The sequence below is a fragment of the Falco rusticolus genome, chromosome 1, assembly GCF_015220075.1.
Source record: "Falco rusticolus isolate bFalRus1 chromosome 1, bFalRus1.pri, whole genome shotgun sequence".
Lineage (NCBI taxonomy): Eukaryota > Metazoa > Chordata > Aves > Falconiformes > Falconidae > Falco > Falco rusticolus.
The window spans coordinates 7,065,369-7,087,440 of NC_051187.1; the positions used below are offsets into that span (position 1 = coordinate 7,065,369).

General features: G+C 49.8%; 1 protein-coding gene across 18 annotated transcripts in view; it reads right to left on the reverse strand.

Moving 5' to 3' along the window:
- Positions 1 to 22,072, reverse strand: part of CACNA1G (calcium voltage-gated channel subunit alpha1 G) — a 153,479-nt gene that overhangs the window by 65,505 nt on the left and 65,902 nt on the right. For all 18 annotated transcript variants that reach the window (XR_005107300.1, XR_005107302.1, XR_005107301.1 and 15 more), the window contains exons 10-14: positions 20,511 to 20,875; positions 5,972 to 6,123; positions 5,238 to 5,423; positions 3,978 to 4,092; positions 3,114 to 3,269 (exon numbers count right to left, since the gene is read on the reverse strand). Coding sequence is in view for 15 of the 18 variants with exons in the window: in XM_037407187.1 (XP_037263084.1) it covers positions 3,114 to 3,269; positions 3,978 to 4,092; positions 5,238 to 5,423; positions 5,972 to 6,123; positions 20,511 to 20,875 (974 nt within the window). In the remaining 3 variants the exon portion in view is untranslated. The remainder of the gene's footprint in view (positions 1 to 3,113; positions 3,270 to 3,977; positions 4,093 to 5,237; positions 5,424 to 5,971; positions 6,124 to 20,510; positions 20,876 to 22,072) is intronic.

Below are 22,072 nucleotides of genomic sequence, written 5' to 3' on the forward strand. Positions count from 1 at the left end.
ATCCAAGATCCCTGCTGTAGGAGAAGGGAGGGTTCCCTCTGGCTGAAGCCTTGAAGAAATCAAAGCTGTATTTCTCCAGAGATGCTACATCCAGAGAGCAGGTAATGTCCCACAGAGGAAAGGATGGAGGGGCTGAAGGGCCTGGCGTGCCAGGGAGGGAGGGACAGGGATACAAAGGAGGGGAAGGAACAAATCCATGAGCAAGGACAGCCAGGGACAAGGGTACATGAAACCAGGAGGATTACCAATGGAAGAATACACTTTGGAGATAATATTATTAGGAAGTGCCTCGGGAGAGGAGCTTTATGCCTGACAAAGAGGAGTCATTGCTTGCTTCAGAGAGAAGTCCCCAGGGCAGGGACCTCAGAGGTCAGGCAGCAATTTTAAATTAGCAGCTCGATCAAACGGAGTCCCCTGCTCACCTTCCCCGCACCAGCTCCAGGCTCGAGTTAAACCAGAGAACACGCGGTCAAAAATAACCATGTTGCATAAAGTCATGCATGCGCCTCTTGCAAGAGAAGCGGGTTACCAAATAAAAAGAAAGAAGAGAAAAGGAAAAAAAAAAAAAGCTCAACCCTGCAAAATATATTGCTCCATATTTAAAGTTTGGAACAGGTCCTTTTTGTTTCTCAACTGCTTATATACATCTGCTGCCTAGCAACTGGGGCTGCAAAGCCATGCACTAAAATTAACGAGGTGCTTGCAGATTGAGGAAAGGCACTCAAGGACCAGGGAGATAAAGGCTGCAGCCCCAGGATTGTGTTTCAGCCCAGAAATCTGAAGGAGAATGGAAAAAATAATAATAAGAATTAAAAAAAAAAACAAACTCAGAAGAGGGGTCAAGTGCAATCACAGGAGGGAGACTCTGGGGTTTGTTTACAGCGAGAGATGATCTCTCTATTAATTCTGCTTAGGAGAGGATCCTTCTCGTGCTGGCTAGCAAAAACCAGATCTGTTTGCAGAGCTATACACCAGCAAAGCTGAATAAACATTAACCAGCAACGCTAGACCTGGCTCCCAACCTCCAGCAGACATTTGCTCCCTGTCTGCTGCAAGAAACTTGGGTTGAGCTGCGGGATCTCTCGATCCTGTTGTAATCTACTGGAAGACCATGGACAACTCAGAGTAACAAGGACGTGGAAGGAAGATGCCATCATCAGAGCCTGAGATATAAAACAGCACTGTAATCAGAGTCACAAATTACAGAAATGTGATGCAAATTCAGTGGGATTGCCGTGGCTGGGCAGAACTGGCCCAGGAGGGTCGGATCTTTGGAGGCGGCGCTGGATCCTGGTCCCTGGCCTCACCTCTCAAAGCATCACTGGCTTCAGGCTATCTCAGTGCTTTCCTGAATCAGAAGTTACTCCCTGATTTACACCGCACTTAAAGCACGTTTGCAGCTTACACCGAAGTCCTGGAGCTGGCTTGGACCAGCCCGGCGCTGCCCCAGCAGAAGAGAAGCAAGGACAGGCAATGGGACAGCCCTGCTACAAAACCAACCAAAAGCAAACCTGGGGGGTGCTGCAGGGGCTTCCCCTGACTCCAGGGAAGATGCACCCTCAAGGACGTGATGATGGAATAAGATCGCAGCGCATTAAGCCAGGGCAGGAATTTACAGGGAGTTACACCAAGGTACCAGCTGGCCGCAAAGCGAGCGCAGATAAATCGCTGCCCAGGGAAAGAGGCGTGCAGCAGCTGGGTGTGCGGGAGCATGCCAGCAGGCATGCACGGGGATGCTCTAGCATGAAAATCCAGGCTGAGCCAAGGACCAGAGGTGTCAGCCTCCCTCAAGGACCAGGAGTTGGAGAAGGGGCTGCACGGAAAGGCTGCATCCTTTTCTCTAGGTAGTGGGTACAGCAGGTGAGCGCTCACTTCCATCAGCTTTCAGAGAACCGACTTGCTAAACTGGACAGAAAAAGGGTTGGGTTTGAAGCTGTCATCACAAGGAGCTTTTTGCCTCTTCTCGCTCAGGCAAAGGAACATTGTACTATTTGGGACAACCTGGCAGTGACCTTCCCTTCGGCTGAATGGGGCAGGAGGGGGGTAGGATTTACAGACAGAAACAGCTACAATAGCAATTAAAAAAGAAAAGCACCAACATGGAGAGAGACGATACATAAAAATAGAAAAAAAAAAATTCTTTTTGCTATCTCTTGGTACAACTCCACTAATTTAACTCTAAACTGTGCTTCAAAAAGAATAATAAAACCAGTTTTGTGCACAGCTGTTCATAGGGTGGTAGGATATTATGATACCCAAGCAACAAATTGTAACTAATACTTAGTCACCCCAGACTGCTTATAAAAATCAGAGACAGTGTGTAAAAGCACAGCCTATACAAGCAGATCCCAGCGAGCAGTTTCAGGTTATATTTACCTCTCCAAGCCCCTGGGCAGGGTGTAAAGGTCCCCTCCCCTTACTGATGTTCTTGGACAGTCAGACAATTTTTGCAGAGAGCGGGTGAGCATCGCGGGTCCCCCACTCTGGGGGCTGGGTGACACGTTCACTTGCTCCAAGTTGGACAGTTGGGAAGGCAGTAGGATGAAAATAAAGATTGAGTTCAAACCCAAGTGCCCCCCTGCCCTTCCATGAAAGCCTCCAGCAATCCAGGATGTCTCATGGAAGTTCCCAGGCCAAGGAAACAGATGGCAGACACCAGAAATCATGTACGTTAAAGAGTGCAGAACATTGCAGGGCTGGAACGGGAAGAGCTCCGTGAACACATACCATCAAAAAAGATAATCGTGTCACTAATCTTTTACCAGCCTGCCTAAGTTTCCTGGCTGACAAACGCAGTGAGAATTGTTTCAAAGACACTGTCATAACAGCGATCCCATCCGCAGTGCCTGACTCACTGCTGAATTCCCACTCCTGCATTAACACTAACAATGCTTTTTATTTAAGCCCTTCGTTTAGAGGGCTTACTGTGTTAAACCGCACTGTGGCTAAGGAGAAAAAAAAAAAAAAAAAAGACGACCTACTATTTTCCCCCACTTTTTTCATGTGCCACTCTTGTGAATGTATTGCTGTCTGTCTCAGAAATCACATTCCAGGATCTGGAAGCCCTGAAACTTTAGAAGAAAGCAAAGGCACGATGAGCGTGAGGACATTACCTCTGTCTGGAAACCCTCCACCAGGATGGCCACCAGCAGGTTGAAGAGAACGTAATTCCCAAACGTCATGAGAGCGATGAAGTACAGAGCAGCCCAGGAGGAGGTCGATGCCATGCCATTGTAAAGGACCTTATTCCAGTCTTCCTGGGTTAAAATCTGCAGAGAAAAGATATCAGGAAAATGGAGATACTGGAGGATAGTGTGCTGTTTTCCCTGAGCCTGGCTGGGTATCTGTGCTCCAGACGGGCCAGACAAGCACCCCACTTTTGCAGTATCCACCGTAGCCATAACCACAGGAATATAAATCTGGCCCAAGCCATCTTCTGAGCCAGAGAAGAGACAGGACCAAAGTGACAGTGACCCTCACGCGACCTATAAGGGCCCTGCCCAAACTGCCCTGACCCCCATCTGCACAAAGGGACACGTTCAGCTGCCAGTGTCAGCCAGACCTTGCCTCAGCCAGAACGGCTGAAAGTCCTCCTTAAATCCCACAGCTACAGAGCTCAGAGCTGCTAGAAGAAACAACTGCACACATCAATTATGGGCTTAAACCAAATTCTGTTCTTTGCCAAAATACCACTGCGAATGGTCCTGATGTCGTCCTCCTCTCCATCTCCACCCTCTGCATTTACTGTCACCCACCCAGCCCATACCCTGCAAACACAAGAGCCCCCTGCCTCGGCAGCCCCTCCTCATTAGCTTTCTGATTTATTCTGGAAAACAGTCTGAAACCCCCTGTGTTCCTGCACTTGTGGGTTTGGGTCCTCTCCCTTCCATGGCAAGGAGCTTTGCTACGCTTGGTCAGAAAACAACACTGAAACAATCCCAGCATGCACATGAGTTGTGGCATTTTCCATTTGGTACCTGGAAAACAGTGACGATGGCCCAGAGCAAGGAGTCGAAGTTCTTCCTGTCGGGCAGCGTGTCTCCATCGCGCTCTGAAGCAAACTTACAGCCAAAGAGGTGCATCCCCAGGATGCTGCACGGGAGGGAAAGCAGGGGCTCACAGGAGGACCACAGTACCAACCAGCAATCATACAGCAGGGCTGACTGCCTCCTCATTTCACCTGGGCAGGCTTTTTTTAATTTATTTTTTTAAATCTTTAATTTTTTTAATTTTAAATTTTTTATTTTTAAAAAGAGGAATCATTTGTTCACTGAAAACACACCTTGAGATCGTGCAGGCCAGTTGTGAATTTGGGTCAAACCTGTCAAAGAGTTTCAACCAAAAAGTATGCCCGCTCCTTCTTTTTCTTCTGCTTTGGTTTTTTAAGTCAAAGCATTGTCTTTCAACATTTTCTAAACAAAATGTTTTGACTTTCTGTTTTGCAATGACACATTTTCAGCAAAATATGCTGAAATCAAATTAGGAAGACAAAAAGGGTTTCTGTGACATGCCTGAATGAGACATATCAGGGGACCTGAAACAGCTTTTTCAATTTTGGCAAGGAAACAGAATACCTTTCATTTCAGATTGATACTAAAAGAATAATCTGTTTACCCCTGCTCTCTGCCAGTAACCTGAATAATTGAATTATTTGCAGCTCTATTGAGCACCGCAGCTACAAATGGTGGTCTTGGAGTGAAACATCTCACTGGGAGAAGGGACATTATTCCATGGAGGAAACTAGCTTTCTTCAGCTTTCCCAGTGCCTGCATTGCTGGAACACCAGAGTCAGCTGTTACAAGGAGACACCTCAAAAATTAGAATGAAATCCAACAATCTGGGGCTACATGAAGCCAATTTCTAACATTTCCACTTCTTGAAAGAAAAGGCCATGCAAGAGCACGAGCACCACCACAGATTACTTTATTTTAGGAACATCACCCTCTCCTTGGCAACATTTTTAGCACCAGGCTTTCTGCTAGTCAGTAATGGGACCGCTGTCTTGGGGTGATGTCAAGGAATCATCCAGCTGAAAGATTTTCCTTGCAAATCATCTTGCAAAGACAGATGTTTCATTTGGCCAGAGCTAAGAGAATTTAGTCAGGGCAGCAAGCCACCGCCAGCACTGGCCAGTGATGCCATTCCTGGGACCATGTCCTGGTAAGAGTCATACCCCACCATGGGATCCCACCTAAAAACCCAGAGCAATGTCTGGATGGGGAATCTGAAGCACTCACCTAAAGATGAAGATGAAGAGCATCAGCAACATGCAGAAGGTGGCCACGTTGTCCATGGTCTTCATGAGGACTACGAGCTGGCGCTGGAGGGCTGGCATGAAGCGGACCAGCTTCAAAACTCGCATGAGCCGAAAGGTTCGCAAGACCGAGAGCCCCCCACCTTGCTGGCCCACTATCTCCCACACGCTGAGGAAGAAAAAAAGGTCATTGCAGGATGAGACAACCAAGTCTAACACAAAAGCACAGAGAGGATACAAAGAGAGGCTGAAATTCAGAGAGAAGAGGGATGGAAAGTGGGCAGAGACACACCGCCAATGCCCCCAGCGAGCTGGACTCCATCCAGGCTTGCAAAGAGCAGAGCCAGAGCCCCTAGACTAGACACCAGAGTGTCAAAAACATGCCTGCAAATCAGTGCCTGCAGCTGCAGGGGCAATTATAGCCTTTGCACATGCCAAAAAAACCCAGAGCTACTTAATCAGGCACTGGTCGTACCATTTGGATCCTAGACTTTCCCAGGACATTGGGACTGATCGCTTTCTGCTTGGGCCTCTCTCTGAAATGATTGTAAAATAACCCCCAGATATGTATTAGCAATCATGCCTAAGTGCATTAATTTACAGCAGAGAAGTATAAAGTGTCACAGGAAGGTATTTATGCCCAATCTCCATTACTTTCTGTTTAATTAAACAGCCCAATGAGGAGAAACACACATAAAGAAAGCTCTAGGTTTGTACCTAATCACCACGATGATCCCATCAAAGATGTTGTATGGATTCTTAATGTAGCCAAAAGGACCATAAACGAGGACTTTCAACAGCATCTCCAGGGCAAAGAGGCTTGTGAAGACTATGTTGCTGATCTCCAGGGCGTTGGTAAGCTCCTCCGGCTGGGGAAAGAGGAGGAAAGGGAGGCAGTAAGCAGCACAGCTCCGTATCCGAGATCACACCTGGAAATACAAGCCCCAGTACTGCAAGCATAGGAATTCCAATGCTGATGGTGTAGCAAGAAAATGGCAATAGCTCATTCAAAGCCCAGGAGAGAGAAGAAAAATACTATCAGAGTATTTAAGGTTTATACACCCGTTGTAAATTGAGCAGGTAAATCCAGACATGGACTTCACGTTAATCGCAGCTTTAGTACCACCTCAGGAGGTTTATGGAGAAGTGGCATGTACTGAGCCTTAACGCTTTCACATCCTCCAAACCAATTTGCCTTGAGCAGAAAGGAAAGCTGGACCGTTTTGTCACATAAATATTCTTTTAGGGCCTGTCTTTTTATTTAGCATCTCATCAAAAGGTTTAAGCTAAGGTTTTTCAAAAGCAGAGACTTGAGGTGATATAAGTGGAATGGCTCAAAAACCTCATTATCAGGAGGCCCCAAATACTGCTAATGGGGAAGGGACCAATCCTGGCACTCCAGACCGGCAATCTAAAAATAGAGGTATGAAAAAACCGTAACAAACAGACTTCCACTAATCTTAGACATAAATTAATACCTTTCATGTTTTTTTAGCATATTTCACAGAGGGTTCCCAACAATGCCTGCAGACACCCAGTGCTGTGCTTTCCCCGACGGGTGGGCGGGCATTATTGGAAAACATATGGCAGAAGACAAAAACCGGTGGTGTAGTCTGTTTAGGATCAGTCAGTGGCAAAGGCAGGAGCAGAATCTGCAGTACCAGATCCCCTCTCCCCATTTAACCCCAACACAGAGCCACAACTGCGTGTTTCTACTTAAAGGCTTTGTTAAAATCAGAAGCTGATGTCCTGCTGGCAGACGGCCACGGGGTCGTGTCGGCAACGCTGAGGTGCCCCGCAGGGCAGTGGGCTGGCACAGTTGGTAAAACACCTTACACACAGCGGGTGCTGGTCTCCTCTTAGGGGTAGTTTGGCGCTTAACTCGCTCAGATACTTGTCTAAATCCCCTTAGCTTCAGATGCCTCAACACCGCGGTGGGTCATGGCCAGATGTACAAGCCCACAGCAGCTATGCCATGAGCAGAAGCCAACGCACAACGTGTGCTCTTGACTGCTCCCACAGCTGACATGAAACACCTTCATGGCTGGCCAAAAACTTCCTACAACCGACCAGGAGCTGCAACGCCATGGCACACGCTGCTTCACAAGCTGTAGGGTTTGACATGAGATGACCCAGCCCCAACGCAACACCATGGGAGCCAGGACAGGGGGTGGCTCAGGGTCAACACTTGCTCAACTGTGTTTCAAAGTCCCAAGAAACTACAGTGACCAAAAGCTCACAGATAAACTTGGCAAAAAAAACAGATAAATCCATGTGGGTGTTCACAGAATCATCCAACTCTTTCTCAGGGTTGAAGGCTCCAGGCACAGCTGGGCAAGCCCTTGGAGAACAGGTTCCTCCAACCCAGTGCAAGGGTAGATGGTGACCTAAATTGGCCTGATGCTGTCTCAGCATGGTTGTATAATCCCTGGGGACTTACACTGATGCTGGTGGGAGCTTGTGATGACACAGCAATGGTCATTGGATAGCAAAGGGGGACACAGCAGCATTAAAAAGTAATAAAAAAATTAAATAAGGGGGTGTTGAACGCTTCCTATACATCAAACATCCTCACCCAGGAATGGATGCTTCGGCTAGAGTTTGCCAAACACACTGGACCTACAGCCTAAATCGCCTCCTCACTGATCTGGAGCTGAAATACAAATGCTCCAGCTCCTGATATTAAATGCAGCCCTGGTTTAAAATCATATACCTATGGGAACACTCAGACACAAAGTAATAAATAGGCCAAGAACTTATATGTCAAGCTGCACCTCAGGACAATTTCAAATAGCTGAAAGTCTACATTAGTCACAAAAAAAATGCCAACTCATTCACGAGCGCCCCAGCACCGAAGCAGGCTGTGCCGTTATCATTACCGCAGCGATACTGCTGGAAAGGAAACATGTTCCTGGAAGCTTTCCTTCTCATCCATCAGCACCACTAACCTGGGCCCCGAAGGCTGACTTCCACCCTCTGCTCCCCCTCTGCAGCCGCGCTGCCACATCCAACCGTCCCTGCAGGCGCGACCTGGTTAAGTCCCTCGGTGAGTGAGCAGCGCCCAGCAGCAACCACAGCGGCCGCATCCCTTCCCCGCGGGGGCTGACACGGAAAACCCAATCAGCCCTGGCAGGGATGTTGTGTTAATAGCATGGATTAATGAAACTTTGCACCTTGTGAGCACCTTCTGGCTGTAGATGTTGTTGGGATTGTAAATCTGGCTGGGAGGACACAGCTTCATGATGTGGGGAGCAGAGCTTAGACTGCAACTCTCCCAGGACCCCCAGCACCCACTGGGTGGGCCATGAGACCCCAGCCCACGGAGCACCCCTCCCAGCTCACCTGGCTCACAAGAGCCCCAAATATCCCTGGCAATGGCCCAGAAAGGCCCGTGCAGCGTGGTGATGCTCAGCACCCGCAGCAGCGCTGGATCCATCCATCTCCCATTGCTTCCCTCCAAAAAAGCCACCTGGCCCTGGGCTGCTCCTCCTCCCTACACTCTTCCACTTCCTTCACAGGGAACAGTTTTAATATCTGAGACTTTGGGCGTCTATAATACAAAATGAAGAGCGGGACCTCCTGAACCAGAGGTGAGAAGTAATATCAAAAAAATCCCAGATTAATGGCCAAAATAGGTCAAAAGAGGAAGGGAAAGCTTCCCTTTCACTCTGCTGGGAGAAGAGGAGGGTCTCCAGGGCAGCCTGGGGCTCTGCCAGGGGAGGGGGAGAGAAGCATCTGCTGGAAGCACAGGACAACCAGACCCAGCTGAAATCAAGGAGTTATTTTGCTTCAGGAAACAACACATCCCTAAACAGATGAGAAGGGGCAATGCAAAGTACTCGGAGGATTTTTGAAGGACTCTCTCCCCAAGCCCCTCACTTCCACTCAGGGGGTCCCCAGGGGGGCTCAGGAGTGCCCTGAAAGGCATACGTTGCTGCAGCCAGCCCATAGGGCACCTGCCCAGACCCCTGCCACAAGCACCACCGGGAATTATTTGTAAATATTTATAAAACAGACATTGGCTAAGATCATGACCCTGCCCAAGGGGAACATAGCCAGGCAGCAGGGAGTCAAACACTTCTGAGAATGCCAGGATTTCCATGCAGCCAGAGATGCGCACGGATAACGGGACTGTTTATGAAATGCTTCTGCTCTACAGAAATCGTAACTATGTCTGAGACATCTCTCTTAGACATCATTACAACACAGCAGAAAAGGGGCTTTTCTCTCCTGTGGGAACTGAAATTGTCATCCCATCCCAAACAGGAATACAGAGGTTCAGAACAGGCAAACTGAAACACTTTGTACCCAAAATTTTGAAAGCTTTCCCCTCCATTTCAGTCCCTATTCCCTTAACCATTTACTCTGTACTGTAAATCAAGTGAAATTAAAACACATAAATAAAAGTCAGCTTGAAGAAGAACACGGAACTTTTTGTTCCCCAACTGTTCAAATGAACATTTCAGATCTCTCAGACAATGTGTTTCAATAAATTATTTTTGTAAAACTAGTTCACTGAAACCACTCCCCTCCCATAAGCAGCTTCAAGTTTGATAAACTGCTATTTTCTGACAACAGCCATCTAATCAAAACGATATTGATCAGCTCTAGACTTAATGTACCTCGAAGAGTCACCAACTCATGACATACAACCAGCTCCACAGGTCCTCACCAGGCGCGGAGGAAAAGACCCAGTAAAATCAAGCAGCTTTACCCTCCAAGGGCCACAACACGGTAGGCAGGGGAGGTAGCATCCTGCAACTAAATGATATATCTGGAAAACAAACCCCTCCAGGAAAGGGCATTTTGCAGGGAAGTAGAGCCTGAAGTGCACATCCTGGGGGTTCTTTACAGCAGAAAGCCTCCTGCCCACCACCCCAATTACAGCACACCTGCCACAGCATCAGCTTCTCCATTAAAAGTGGAGTCTGCTAATTCTCTCATCAGTAGCAGCAGTGACTAATTAAAAGGAAAGCATCCTATGATTAAATGAGCAACACCCAGAAAGATTGAGATACAAGCATGATTTAGCTGTGGCACGAAACACCGGCTCTTTTGATGAGTCTCTGGCAAATACTGAATTTTGTTTCCAGGACACCTCGCCTTGCTGGACACACAGAAATGGTGTCCTGGATAAATCATTCCTTGTTAGCTCTCTGTTTGTGTAGTGTCGATTTGTTGATGTACCAAACAGCACATTGACGAGCTCTGGCAGCACATAAAATAGGAGCAGACAGCACAGCATCTCTCATAAACACCACACAGCAAACGAAGGCGGCGGGGAGGAGGCGAGCCACGGGCGCCTGCCCAGCTGTAACCCTGCCTGGCAGGGTGCAGAGCCTGGCGGCGGGCAGGGGATGCTCCCTGCACCCTGCCTGGCACTCAGCAGGAGGAGGCAAGAGAAGATGTCCCCAGGTACTAAAAGTCACCTGGAGGGGTGTCTCAGAGCTGGACCAGCACCTTGCCCTTTTTCAGCATTCAGGAATAGGCTGTAATGCATTTCTTATTTTTTCATTTATTTATATTTTTTTAAACTGAATAGAAGCTCGCAAGCCGGGTTTCCGATGACAGAAAGGTACGTGCTCCATTTCCATCTGGGCACGAGACAGTGGCACACACACCTCCTTCCTGTGCACGGGGCTCCAAGGGGTCTGCTGAGCCAGCAAGGCTAAAGGCAACGTGGGGAAAAAGGTGAGGACAGGGCCTGGGGTCATTAAAAGCACAAGCCCCGGGGGGGCTGCGTTCTCCGATTCCTGAAAGACAAGCCCTGCTGTGTGATGAAGTGCAACCAAGTGCCCTGGCAGATGGTGCACGGAGCTTACAAGGCTTCTACTCCCGTCTTCCTCCAGCCGTGACCCATATAAGGCACAGGCATGGCACAGGTCTTCATCATCGTCAGACCTGCACCCGGCACGGATCCGTCCATCCCCGTTTCCCCTCTGCCCAGGCTGCGGCCAAGCCTGGTCTTGCCCAGCCCCTGCCCCTGGGGATGTCAGCTCAAAAGAGCAGAAGCATCCCAGGGTCTTTCCTCTCTATCTTGCTAATAATACAATAAAATAGGAAAAATACTCTGTCTTGCCACAGCACAGATGGGGTGACTGGCCAGGAAGCAGATCCCTCCTGATCCCGAGGGCTCTGCTTCTGCGAGCGGATCCAGAAAACCATGAAAACTTCTAACCCATTCAAACGGCTGCAGAATAAAACCCTTCTGAAATCATTACCATGGCAACTAAGGAAAAATAACACAGAAAGAAAATACCGACCTCAGCTATTTCACAGGAAACACCAACAACATTTTACTGACTCATCACTTGCAGATTTTTAATATATATACATAAGAAAAAAATCAACTGGGTCACACAAAGACGTGATGTTCAACCTGACACCACTCCATTACGATCCTTTCCACCCTCCGCCTGGGAGCAGACACGCACTGGGTTTGCCTCAAAACAGGAGCCAGACCACAAGTCCTGGGGCAAAACGCAAGAAATCCTGATGAACAGAAGCAGTTATTAATTAACAAAACGAGGTGCCCTTTTTGTGCCCTCTCCCACACCCAATTCCCCATCATTTATAGCTCATGGCTGTGTCCTCAGTCAACCGATGACCCTTTTCTGTGCCCTGCTCTCATCGCACCCACGTTATTCCCCCTCCATCGATGCACCTGCTAAGCCATGGCCATCCGAAAAAACACTTTGGTTCCCTTTGGGAAATACAGCTCCTCTTAACTCCAGAGCCACTTGCTAGTTTATAAATAGAAACTCAATCCACGCATATTTTCAGTGATGACATCAATTGTCTTTGGGGCTCCATAAAAGGCATCAGGCTTTAGCTATTGTCCTGAGTCCAGCAGCGGGAACCTGAGCCGCGCTTAAATCAGAGCCCGATAGACCAAGAGGCTTTCTCTGATCATCCTTTGCCAAACTGGTTAAAGAAAACAATTCCGAAGGGAGCAGATTTGGTTTTGCTCTGCTCCTCCTGGGGCTGCAGACACAGAGAAGGCAGCGTGCTTGGTGGGCTGGAGGAGGACTGCTGGGAAGTTCGGATTTATAGGCATTTATTAAAAGGAAAATACTTTGACAGACAGGAGAACAAGTCCAGTTTCATCCCATCACCACATGGGAAAGGAGGATTTTGTTATGGGCTGAATATTTCATGCCACGGCAAGTAACGCTCTTAAGAAAGGGAAGAAAGCAGCTTTCATTTTGCAGGAATCAGAGCTGTCTGCACTGGAGGGACTCCTTGTCCACCACTGCTGCTAATCTCCTCACCCCCACCCGTTCTTCCCCGTGCCAGGTAACAATGTCCCTTCTCATCCCACACCTGCAGAAGGAAGGAGCTGAGGCCCATGGACACAGCACCTTCTGGTGCAAAACCTTCCTCTCCACCACATCCTTGTTGACCATCCATGGCCAACAACAGAATTCCCTGGCCCCGACTGCCCATACAGGGCTGTGTCCCCATGCACCTCCGCCTCCCAAACACCCTGAACCTGGGGCACAAATGAGGGGATGAGCCCCGAGCACGATGGAGAACCTCATCAATCAGCCGTGAAGGGACCTGCCATGAACTATCCCTGCCCAGGACCCCAAACAGGACATACAGACCATGCTCTCCTACCCCAAGCCCTGGGAGTGGGATCTTTCAATTGCTCTCAGGAGGCAACAGCAGATATACTTGCCTGAACTCCTTATCTATTTTAGCTTGAGATTTCTGGATGAATATTATCCCAGAAAATGCAAGAAAAACATGCACTGGCTCATCCCTCTGCCCAGGTTTCCAAGGAGCTTAAGCTGAACAAAAGCTGCATTTCCACTTGGTCACACCTTGTAAGTACTTGAGATTTAAAGCCCTCTATTTCTAGTTAATCTAAACCAATTTTGAAATTTATCTCCCCATTAGTACTTGAGAAGGTACCAGGGGGAGGGAGGAAATAAAAAAAAAAAAAGGAGAAAGAAAAAGGCTAACTCAGTACGGCTCCTGCACAGTTCTGCTGAACCTGGGTTTCTGATGCTGGTAACACTATCTCTAATGCTGACAGACATCCATGGGGGAAAAGCTGGTCGTTTCCTAACATCAGCAAAAAAACAATTATAACAAACAGCTTAAATCCAGCAGAGATGAGGGAAAAAGTGCACAGCTCTTGTCCCTGTTCCTGCTGGGGGCTGAGCGCGGTGGGAAGGGGCTCCGCGAGGACACGGATAGCAGCAGGGCAGAATTGTGGGCACCAACAGCATTGGGACCAACCCCAACCAGGAGAATCAGGGAAAAAATGGACTGATCCCTGGGAAATCACCAATAATCAGCAATCAGGAGTGTTTAAAGACAATAGGATTTGCCAGTGCAAGCTGAGGATGCTCCAGAAGCTCTAGCTGAGTTTGTTGGCTCTTACCCAAGGGGAACAACCACAATAATCAAAGAAGGAGCAGAGAGAAATGCCCAGCTATCTGCAGAGAGCAGCGATTTTTCATCTGCACAGGGATGAAGAGAGTTTCAAAAGCACACATCATTTTCCCATTTCACTGAGCCGGAGTCTCTTCTCAACACTGCCTGAGCAGAGATAACACGAGGGTAGGGATGGCAGCTGAAACAACAGCTGTAACGATAGGATCTAAGGCAGCCCAAGTATTTCCAGCCTCTGAACTAAATTAACAGGAAAGGATTGACACTTACAGCTCCCCATCCAGGGAGCTGAAGAAAACTTTTAGTACATGTCAAAGAATCCACACAGACTCATCTCTAAAGTAGAGAACTGAATTATCTGATAAAAACCCCATACACTTTGCAGCTGCATGAAATATCATTTAATTTTCAAATCGTTCAGTCTCCGGAACCAGGATAAAGTCTGCTTTATAGGCACAGCCCATTTTTTTAATGACTGTGAGGTCCATGGTACCCCTGTATTGTGCATGGCAGCCTGGAAGAGCTACGTGAGCAAGTCAATTAAAACATGTGAGTTCCTACAAGACCTCAAAAACCCTTCAAATCACTGAGGAGTGGAAGAACCCCGGAGGTCCATAAAAAGAATTACCCCCAACAGCAAACAGAGAGCTGGTTTTGAAGTCAGTGATCCTAGCGATTAACAGCTCTGATGACTTCCATTAGCGTTGACTTGACTCCTCCAGTCTCCAACAACAAATCATTAATAAGAGTAATTTCTGCTTAAGCAGGAGCTAATTGAATACGGCACAGGTAAATCTATAAGGCACCTCATTTTCCTACCATGGGAGCGTCCTGTGCAGCTGTAGTACTGAGAAATGAAGTTGATGCTAGCAACAAGCCCCGTGTTGGGCAGAGCCAGCAGACGCCGAGGGAGGGAAAGCCTTGCCACGCTGCCAAAGGTTTGATCGCTTGGCTAAGAGTAGCTGGCACAGGGCTGGAGAGATGTGTAATGGAGTTAAATAGAGACATGGGATATGCACTGAAGTGGAAGTGGAGATACCTCTAGGAAGAGAAGATGGTGTGTGAATGCGGGACCTTGTGAGCTCCCAGGAAAGCTCCCGGGGCAATGGGAGGTTGGTCAGGGAAAGGCTATTGCATTGACTTAAGGGATGCACACACATGTGTAAGTGGCTTCCCGAATCGAAGCCTAATCAGAAACATACAGGGAAGCACCACATTAGAAATTTCACCACAGAGAAAAGTTGGGCTATGCTTTTAAAGGCCACAGTTGGAGTAAAGCAGCCAAGAAATAGCGTTAAGGGGGTACGATACCGGTTTGCATCAGTGTGGGATGCAGAGAGCCCCTGGTGCAGCACCAGCTGCTGCCTGGATGTAGGATGGATCTTTGAGTCCCTGCACTTGCAGGAAACAATTCAGATGAGCTGCAAGTGACACCAAAAATATTTTACAGAAATAGGATTCCCTTCCTTCCTGACCTGGAGGCTTGACAACAAATCCACATGCATGAAAGAAGCCAAAATTCAGATGTCCTGGATCGACCTGACATGGAGCTGTAGAGATTGGAGGGGACACAGTGTTGCCCCTGACTGTCCTAAGCTGCCAGACAAGGGCAAGCTGGGCAGCACACACCCTGCGAGCTGCAGCTCATCCCTGGATCCTACACAGCCGCCTCAGGAGGTGAATGAGCACTTGCCAAGATCTCGTTTTGGCACGTAGGGATGTCAAAGAAGCAGCCTCCATATGCCTGACAAATCCACAGCTGCCCTCCACCACTCCTGCGGCCAGCAGCAACATGTTCAACTTGGCTTAAACTGATGGAGATTAGGATGCTCTTGACTACTGAGTCCTGGGAGCAAAGCGCTTTTGATCACGCAGATGCCCTTATTGCTTGAGGCAGTGCTCACAAATGGATTCAGACCTGCTGCCCTCCAGCCTGCCCAGGACTTTAGACACTAGCACAGACTTCCCAAGACCTGGGGCACCAGCCTGCCAAATCCCACTGCCCAGCTCCATTACACCACTTCTCCATGGAGCAATGAAAATTTCCTCCCACATGGAGAAATCAATCAGTGGGCATCACGACAGCTAATAATTTTCAGTTACCTTCTTCCCTGCACATTGAATTCAGGCAGTACATAAATACTGTTTGGGTGACTATCATTAATGCTTGAACCTGGAGCCTAATGGTTCCTCCATGCTGGCAGGTTTTCTAACCCTTCACCTCTCCTCTCGATCATCCTGGATACCTGAAAATTTCACGTCCTCTGACACTGATTAAGATGACTCCCACGTTCTCCAGCCTCAACTGTTTACATAAATAGACATTTTAATGCATTTTGCCAGCAAGCTTTCCTTTGACACTTTGGCACAGATGGTTGATATTTCCATGCCGCAGCAGCTATTAGATCTTAATGTTACCAGTGACAACTTTACATCATCTGTGCCGCGTACACTCCAGGCTCCTGCAGTGAGATGCACTAGGAAATCAGCTTGAGATACTACCACAGGCTTTGGCTGCTCCTTCCATCTGCAGATGGAGGTTGCACACCTTGGTTCAGGGCACTGCTGCTTTGTGGATTCCTACAGCACCTTGCTGTAGCTGGAGGGGGGCTCCACCGGTTATCCTCCTGACAGGGTGATGTCAGGCATCGCCTCTTCCCACTTCCTTGAAGAACTGTCTCCCACAGCTGATGAGCTTTTCTCCTTGGGTGCTGTCCTAGAGAGTCATTCACCCCTGTCATCTCTCCAATTTGCTTTTAAAAATTAACAAAAAGTTCTCTACAGGTCTGCACCAATTTCCTCTTCCTTCCTTCAGAGACACCAGAGGTTTGGATCTATCTAGATCCAAGTCCCCACAAGCTCCAGCCATGGATTTGAACCAACTGCAGCTTTGGGGAGGCCAGTGCAGGACCCTCCAGTCTCTTTCTTGTTATGTTAACAATGGCAAAACACCGCAGAGACGGCGGCTGAAATTCAAGCACTATTTAAACAAATGAATATGTAGGGTATAGTTCATACAATGCGAGTTCAGACAAGGAAAATCGGAACAGCCAGGCAGCTCAATGCAAACCAGATTTTAAAAACAAAAACAAAACCCCAAAGCCCTTCCTCAAGGAAGCCCTTGCCGAATTCTTTCCCCTGCTGAGGAGTCCAACATCACGCCTTGTACTAAAGCCTTTGCATTTCACTCCAAAGAAGGACTTTGGGGGGGGTGGGGTGGTAAAGAAGAAGAAAAAAAAAAGGCAGCACATTATGGAACACAGTCTGGCTTAAAGCCAGGGCTGGGGGGAAAAGCAGCACAGAAACCCTCTGGTTTAGCAGCGCATTTTACTCCTGCTCTATGGCAGAACAAGCTTTTGCAAAGCCCTAGCCGTTTGAACCCGCAGCGCTGCAGACTCTCAGCTTCCCTAAGGCGAATCAGTCAATTGGTTCAACAGTGTATTTAAAATCCCCCAGAGTCTACCTCTAAATCACCTTTATACTCCTCTACCCAAAGCTAATAGTTTCTACCTGCATTTTGCTTCATCTCCATAGAAAAACAAGCTATTTAGCAGTCACATTAATAATCTGCGGCAATCTGGTTGTCATTTCCCTGATGGAAAATTTCACACTGCTGCCCAGCAGCCGCGACGTGGTGAGTGCTATGTGCACCTCAAACCACTCTGCTTTCCTCCCACGGAACCCAGCAGTCATGAGAAAGGCAAGAGTCAGAGCTGGGAGGGTGGAGAGGATGGGCAGAAACAGAGTTAAGCCCGGTCAGGTGCAGCTACGGCTCCCGCACGTGGAAGGACCATGTGGAAGCAACCTGATGCTGAGTGAGAAAGTCAGCAAGTTCGTGTCTGAAGGAGCTTAAAGGAAACCCAGCTCCTGAACCCCCAGTCATACGATGGTAAAACATTTGTTGACAATGACTTTACCGGGGAAGGTGGTCTGTGGAGAGGAGCTTTGGGCAGGAAATGAGCTGCTGGGGACCCAAACTGCTGTTGGTATGTGCATCCAGCACCCCTGGCCATGGCTGCCCAGTCTGGCCAGCTTGATCGATGGGTGAGTGCAAATAGCGAGAGGTGAGGGCCACTGTTCTCAACACACTCCCAATTTCTACTCATTGTGACACGCCTCCAAAGAACCACTTTTATCCTAAATATCCCAGCCTGGCCTTCTCTGGCTGATGACTCTACTAAACAAGTGACTGAAAGACTGTTTCAGTCTTCCAGGCATCCTCCATGGAGAAAAGCAGGTCCCTACAGGATGCTTGTCCCGAGGTGAAATGCAGAGCCTCCAGAGGAGCACACTTTTCTTCCCTGGCTATAATGAGGACCTCAGCAGACCAGCTCCTGCCTTGAAGTCCCTGATGCTCTGGTGGTCCCGGCGCTGCTGAATCCCACCCAACATTGCTGGGGACAGGTGGGAAGGCAGAAGCCTTCTCCCTCATTGAGGAACCACCAGCCTATCCTTCCTCTCACAGAGTAGCTGCTAGTGCATCCTCTCCCCTCTGGTAAGATGCTAGTAAACAACACAAGGCTTTTTGCATGGCACCTTAAAGCATGTCCTGAAAGTATTTATCCTAATATAGCCCAGGGTGCCCAGGGTGGCCTTGAAAAACCCAAGAGGTAAATATTCATTAAATAAGCAGAAAGCTTAATATAGAAAGTCATGGAGTCAAGTACTCTTCAAGCCCCCTCATGTCTTTGCAAACATCAGCCAACAAAGATAAATTTGGCGTGGTTGGTCACTTGCACTTTTAGGAGAGGCTCTTTGAAACAAAAAAATCATATTTCAATGTTTATAATATCTGCAGAAAGGCCCAGTCCAGCATTTCTCCCCTCTAACTCCTGCTTTTATAACTGCCAGATTATGAAACTGCAGACTAAAAGCTTCCCGGGTTTACAGAAAAACACCTCTCTGCTCTCTGCCGCCGCTTCGAGCAGATGAACTAATAAAACCAAACTCCACTATTCACTCCAAATGCCTGGGAGAAAGGAATCTGGAACAGTAGTAGCTGCAAAACACCATCAAAGAAAGCAACCACCCACAGCGTCTGGAGTCCCCCTACGCTTATCAGCTCCCTTCACCCTGTTACCCAAAAACCACAAAAATCTGCTTCTTCCCATCCAGCTGCCTGCTGGGACTCACCGCTGGCCAGGGCAGAGGCCAGCACCCCGCTGCCCTATTTCCCCTGAGCCCAAGAATGAAGGAGCTGTGTTGCCTTTACGGTGTTTGAGGATGGGAGTTTGCTCAGCCACCACCCCCCCCACCTCCCCATGGGATGGTCCCCCTGGTACACACACGGTGGCAGCCTACGCCAGCCTCTCCCAAAGGTGCTCCTGAAAAAGGGCAACAACCTTGGACAACCTGCCCCTTGGGCAGTCACAGCACAGACAGATCTGCTTTCACCTTGCAGCCAAAGGAGGACTATAACTGTTGTTTGGTTTCTGTGAGCCACCTCCTCCCAGGTTCTTAGGAGATGATCTTCCCGCTATTATTCAATAAAGGTGGAATTGCTCGAGCTTCCCCGCAGAGCTCCCACCAAGGGCAGCACAGGAAGGTGAAACCTGCAGGACTTCAGAGCGCATCGCTGGTTAATGTGTACTGAAAACAACGGTCAGCCAGCCAGCCTGTATTAGGACATCAGGGAGAAGGTGCTGGCTGGAAGGGACACATTTAGCACAGCCACGTCTCCCCGGCGTTTGGTCGTTGAGGCATTAATGCCAGGGGAGGACACAGGACTGGGGAGCTGATCTGCAGCCACCACCACTGCCACTGGGAGCTGTGGGAGAAACGCCTCTGCGTGCAACTGGAGCGACTCTGCAAACGTGAAACGTGCCAGGAAGGGGAAAAAGTGAACAGCCACGACTCGAGATGCAATGGAGCTCCCAGCAAAGGCTGGCACTGGGACAGGGGTGCCTGTGTCTGTTGGGGAGGGGAGAGGTCTGGCAGCCCAGGAGAAGCTGGCCATTGGGGGTCCTCAAGCATTGGCGGCGTATTTAACAAGGTTTTGCAGCATCTCAGCATCCCTGCTACTAAACTCTTCACCCCAAACCCAAACGAAGCGTGCACCTGCAGCACCAAGCCATCCCATGCCTGCGGCAGGACCAAGGGCACCGTGCCAGGTGTGCCACCAGCAGCAGCCACAAAACCTACGTGAGACCAGCCCATGCAAACACTTCTCCAAAACAGAGCTCTCGCCATCCTGATGGAGACATTTCAAGAGAAACGTGGCAGCTCCTTGTCTTAATGACTGTATCTAGGGAAAAGCTCCTGGGGAACAAGCGTGTGAGAGGCTGGAGCAGAGGCAGCCTCTTGCCTGCAAGGACTCAGATAATCAAGTGGAGGAATAGCCAGCGATGAGTCTATTTTGGACTCAGCATACTGTTGCTGGAGCGTTCACCGGGGAGGCAAAGCCATTTGTTACCTCCTCTCCAGGGATTGCAAATTCAGTAGACTTCCCTGCCTGCAGCTGCACCGGGTGCGGAGCCCGCAGCCACCGGCAGCACCGCCAGCACTGCCAGGCTGGCACTAATCCAGCGGCAAACGGCTGCTTCCTCCCCTTGACCCCACACCGCAGAATCCAGCAACCCGTGGTGCTGCCCACATGACGGTGGCCTCGGCACGGTGCTGAGCATCCCCAGCCGGGCCGGGATGTGCGAGCTCACGCAGCTGGGTACCAGCCAGAGTGACTGTTGCCTGCAAGCTCCAAGCAGACTAGAGACAAAGGCAGCCCTGCTTTGTCCTGGGACCCTTCCCACAGCACCCCAATGCCTCTTGCCCCAAACCATCCTGCCAGCAGTCCGATTTGGACCCATAACGCCGCCTGCCTCCCCGCTGCACTGGGAGCCACCGAGACAGCACTCACCTGCTCGTGGTACTCGATCCCCATGCTGAGCGTGTTGATGAGAATGGCCACCATGATCCCGCGGCCAAAATATTTGCTGTCCACAATCTTCCGGAAGGTCTCGCACACCACGTGCCAGAAGGCCAGCACCCGGCTTGCTCTCCGAGCACGGGCTCTGCCCCGCTGCGGGTCCCGCTGGTCGCTGTAGTGGGCATCCTGCGTGAACTCGTAGACCCCCTCGCTGTCCGAGTCGGCCGTCTCATTGTCCGTCAGCTCAGCCTCGCTCGCCAGCGCCTTGAGGCAGTAAGGGCAGCTCTCGGGGTGGCAGGAGCCGCTGTCCAGCTTGGTGCAGGGGCTGGAGATCGTGCAGGAGCTTTGGCAGGGCCCTGAAATGCCAGCGGGGCAGGGGCAGGGCAGCCCGTCAGCCAGGATGGAGGGGGCTGTGGGCAGCCATGGGAGCAACCCCCAGCCCCCGTTAGCACCAAGCTGTCGCCCTTGACACGATATTTCCTAAGGGGAGAAGGGCTCCTGCTGGGTTGAAGAGCCCTAGGTGAAACCTAGGCTCCCTGAGCACCCTCTCCCCAGTCACAAGGCCCCCTTAGCTGCCCGCAGGCAGAGCTCCTGCCAGCCCAGGACCCCTAGCCCACCTCATTATACCTCTGGCCATGGCAGCTAGGAGAAAGCAATGAGCTCCTGGCCCTGGCAGGCTCTGGGCTGTAATTATAAGGAGTGCCACCACCAGCAGCCACCTTTCCTGCTCCCGCTGGTTGATGATGCTCCAAAATCACCAGCTTCCCCCTCCACACACTGCCCTCAACGGCAGCTGCCAGGTGGCTCCCGGGTGAAAATACCAGCAGGATATTCCCCCAAAATCCCGCCAGCTGGCTGCAAGGGGAGAGGCTATCTGCAACACACACTCCTGACTCATGCACAGCAGCATGTATAAAAACCCAGTGCTAAACCAGCTCGGAGCCCAGCTCTGTGTATTTAGTCTCTGGGCAGCTCCGGGCTGGGGGCAGGATTTGGTCTCTTCCCTGCACAGCTCCTGGCTGGAAAGGTCAATGCCACTGCAGTGGGGTGGAAAAGGCATTGACCACCTGGGAAAGCCTGGCCAGAACCCTTCTTGGAGGTTGAGAGGGTTTGGACTAGACTGGCCCGAGCTCCCAAACCTCAGGAGCATCTTGCAGTGAAGGTATGAAACCCCTGATCCAAGAAAGCTGCCCTGGGTGCCCGGCTCTGTTACGGGCTTCCTGAGCAAATTACAGATTTTTAATATTTGGCATCTGTGATTGCCATTGAGCACTCGTGCACAGCAGACACTCAATCTCCCTGAGCCTCGTTTCCCACAGGGAGCAGAGCTACACAGCACTCAGGGATGTGCTGGGACTCAGATCTGGAAGATGTCCATCCCCAAGTTCTGCAGCACGTGGTGGGCAACACAGCCACCTCCCATGCCACACAGCCACCTCCAACATCTGGGTTTCAGCAAGGAAGGGATGTGGCCATTTGGAAGTGGCCAGGCTGGGCTCCAGCTCTGCTCAGTGCCACTGAGCCCCGTTCTAGCTGATTTGGGGAGCACAGGG